The sequence below is a fragment of the Salvelinus sp. IW2-2015 genome, linkage group LG5 (genome assembly GCF_002910315.2).
Source record: "Salvelinus sp. IW2-2015 linkage group LG5, ASM291031v2, whole genome shotgun sequence".
Taxonomy (NCBI): Eukaryota; Metazoa; Chordata; class Actinopteri; order Salmoniformes; family Salmonidae; genus Salvelinus; species Salvelinus sp. IW2-2015.
Genome location: NC_036844.1, coordinates 9,672,570 through 9,675,973, shown reverse-complemented (window position 1 = coordinate 9,675,973; position 3,404 = coordinate 9,672,570). Strand labels below are relative to the sequence as shown.

The 3,404-nt window shown below is 42.2% G+C and overlaps 1 protein-coding gene across 1 annotated transcript in view; it reads right to left on the bottom strand.

Moving 5' to 3' along the window:
- LOC111964485 (multiple C2 and transmembrane domain-containing protein 1) overlaps positions 1–3,404 on the bottom strand; it is a 65,820-nt gene that overhangs the window by 27,511 nt on the left and 34,905 nt on the right. Inside the window, 2 exon segments of the mRNA XM_070443545.1 lie at positions 1–142; positions 352–472. The exon segment at positions 1–142 is cut by the window's left edge and continues 20 nt beyond it. Of these exon segments, the coding sequence (XP_070299646.1) occupies positions 1–142; positions 352–472 (263 nt within the window).

Here is a 3,404-nt window from a genome sequence, read left to right as displayed (position 1 = left end):
TTGACATAGAGAGGATCCTGCAGACTGTCCACCAGTAGTTTAGTCCCCTCGTCCCAGACAGGGTTAAGGTTCTTGTGGATGGTCTTACTGCGAAACACCTCTTTCCCGCACAGCTTAAACTTCACATACGGATCACTGGTACCTAAGAGGGTGGAGAAAGAGAGAGAGAGAGAGAGAGAGAGAGAAAAAARAGAGAGAGAGAGAGAGAGAGGGAGAGAATAAAAAGTGTGAGAGAGAGAAGAAAGTGATTTAGTGATTTTTTTTTTTTTACAAACACATTATTCCAGTCCATCCCTGTCCCTCCCAACCCCCCTAAAGATAGATGGACAGATATACTGTATATGACTCTACCTCCTCTGTCCCGTATGGCCAGGTTGTGTCCTCTCTTCAGCACTATATCCAGCTGGTACATCTCTGAGCTGGGCAGAGTTCTGTCCGAGTTAACCCCCGAGGCATCAGTGGCACCCATAACCTGGGGAGAGAGGGGAGACAGACGTTTAAAAATACAGCGTTAAACACACAACCTAACACACAGACACACACAGCATCACACACACAAACATGCATGCACACACAGAGTTTCACAGGCATACACACACAGACAAACAAACAGAGAGAGCGAGAGAGAGAGAAAGAGAGAGAGAGAGACAGAAAAACACAAAGCACACACAAAGCCTAATAAACCTGTCATCCTGAAAAATATGTTGGCTAAAACACAGCGTTGGAACGAGGAAAGGGGTGTGAAACAGCTTCACAAAACCAACTTCCTGGAACCTCCTGCACCAGAGATGCTTTCAGCATTACAGCTCCTACAGGAGCGATGCTTTCACCAGCAAACACAGTCAAGAGCATAATATTCACCATAAAAGCGACCGTGAGCTTAGTCCCGTTCCTCTGCTGTGGGTGTGTGTAGGCAGGGCACACACGTTTCCAGTGAGCAGACGGCTATCAGTGTGGGTCTCATGTACCAAGAGAAAACCAATGAAACAGCACATCTACAGGGACACCACTAACAGGATGTTGCATGAGAAAGACTTCCTGAGCTGAGTGTGAGCTTCTTATCTACAATACATATCCATTCCGGTGTTGCTCCACTTCCATAACCAGGTCCACTGTCATCACCATGCATTACCGAGGCCGGTCAGTGTGTGCATCTACTGTATTCAACAATTTCCTGCTACTGGTTCTTCAGGAATTACACTTCTGGTGAAAGGAAGGTCAGCTGATATATTGTCCCCACTTACACCAAAAAAACAAATTTTGTGATCAGGACATAGACCAAGCCCAGGGATAAACACCAACTCTACAGTAGTGCATCCCTGATCACATAGTTATTACAGTGTACACACACTGGCAGTGCCCGCTTTGTCTCCTGAGTTTGGTTCTGTGGATATACATAGCTGTACCTCATAATTACACTGTGGTTACCATAGTAATTCTCTCTCACTCTCGCTTTCTCTTTCTCCATCCAGACGCACAGACACACTTAAATCAATGGCGGTCAGCAACTTTAATCCAGTCGACAGACAGGTGAGCTATTCAGCACATACACTTAAAATGAAGTGTTCTGTAACACCTAAACAAACACATCCTTCTGAGAGGTTTTGAAAGATGACATGATGTGTTGTAACACCACTTAATCAAGTGTTGTGTAACACCTTCCCAGGGACTGGGAGCCCTACCGGAAGAGGTTGAAAGCACCATTCTGGCGTTTCGAGTTCTGTTTAGTCCAGAATTAGATCCCTTCTCTTTCGGTGTTGTTTCCCCTCTCTAAATCTTCTGAACACAATCACAGTGCTTCAGCGTGAGAACAGTTCCTCTGCAGGATGTTAAAAATGGATTCATGTTCAGTATCTGATCGTTTGCCCGTTTAACCCATTTTGGTAGGCTTGTTGAGCACAGTGCTCAATCCACCAGCAGTATCTAAAGGTTTTACAACAAGCACTATATTTGCTTCTTCTGTCAAAAGGTAGAAATGTGTGAACGGGTAGTCTCACCATTGAACGTCATTTTGATTGGTGGTTTTGATATCCATTCATCACGATCCATTCCACCTCATGGCACAACAAGCTGCTTAATACTCATATAGAAGTTGACTTTTCGTTCTTCAAACATGCATACAACATTCTGTAAAATAATCATAAAGTCTAAAACATTTGAATTACCCATACTCCTCTAAAAAAAAATTAGCCACGTGACAAGATATGATTCAAACCAAATCAGTTCAATAACAAAATGTTCTCTCTTTGGTTAGTTATCCTCATAAAAGTTACTTACATTTTTAGCAACATATTACGTTGGATTTATTCTTACATTTTTGGGGTAAAATCATTGAAACGACTTGCATTCATTTTCTATTAAGTATATGTTTTTTTGGTTTGATGTTGTTGTCAATTTAAATTCACCCCGGAATAATGTTTTACAGTGTGGCTTTGTGGTTGAGTGTGTGAAAATTCAAATCAATTCCAAAGAAATGCACCATCTTACTGCCCCAGGGGTTCAATTGCCGCTTCCGTCTGTCCCACTTTCACTCCTTCTCTGTCTCCTCCTGTTTCCATTTTGTCTAAATAAAGCACTGAAAAAGGTGGAACTCCACAAAAATTGTGGAGTTGTTATCATTAATCAACATTTAGGCTATAACTCATTTGCATTTATTATTAACCATTTGATTGTATGAGAGACAGTCTGCCCCAAAAAACGTATTTTTATGGCTGCCGTTTTAACAAAGCACATGACCGCCCCCCCACCCCCCCAACGCTCTCCTAAAAAACTATATTTCAGAATTGAGAACACTTTCGGCGTTTCAGAGTACTTCTATTCTGTTTTAAAACGTTCTTTGTCTCATAACACTTAACATTGGTGTTTACATTCAAACACCAGATCTCAGTTAGTTGCATTATTTTCATGGTTTCATTACACAATCATGGTGTTTGAGTATTTCTAGTTTTACAGTGTAGTCATCAGATATCTGCCATCTCATGACATCAACAATAGACCATCACCGAGACACAACCTCTCTGTGCACACAATCAATAGGTGATCAATAATAGTGATCTGTACTAACAATCAATCATTAGTGATGTGATTAGTCTTGCTATGGCTGGGAGGAGGGGAGGGAGGGGTAGTCGATAGACTACGAACCGGAGAGATATATTGGCCAAACAACGACAAGACACTTGACTGGCCTGGTACAATTGAGCCAATGGAAGAAATGTCAAAAACCAAAACCAATGTGACTGTATGCCTACCTATTAGGCTGTGGCCCTGAGTAGTGCATTATGTACAGTGAATGAATAAGTTTGATCCTGGACTAAGCATATGTCTAACCAACCTGTGCTGTGCCGTGGTGTGAACCAACAAGCTGATCTCCACAGGCCTGTGGTACTAAATCAGGAGATGAGAGC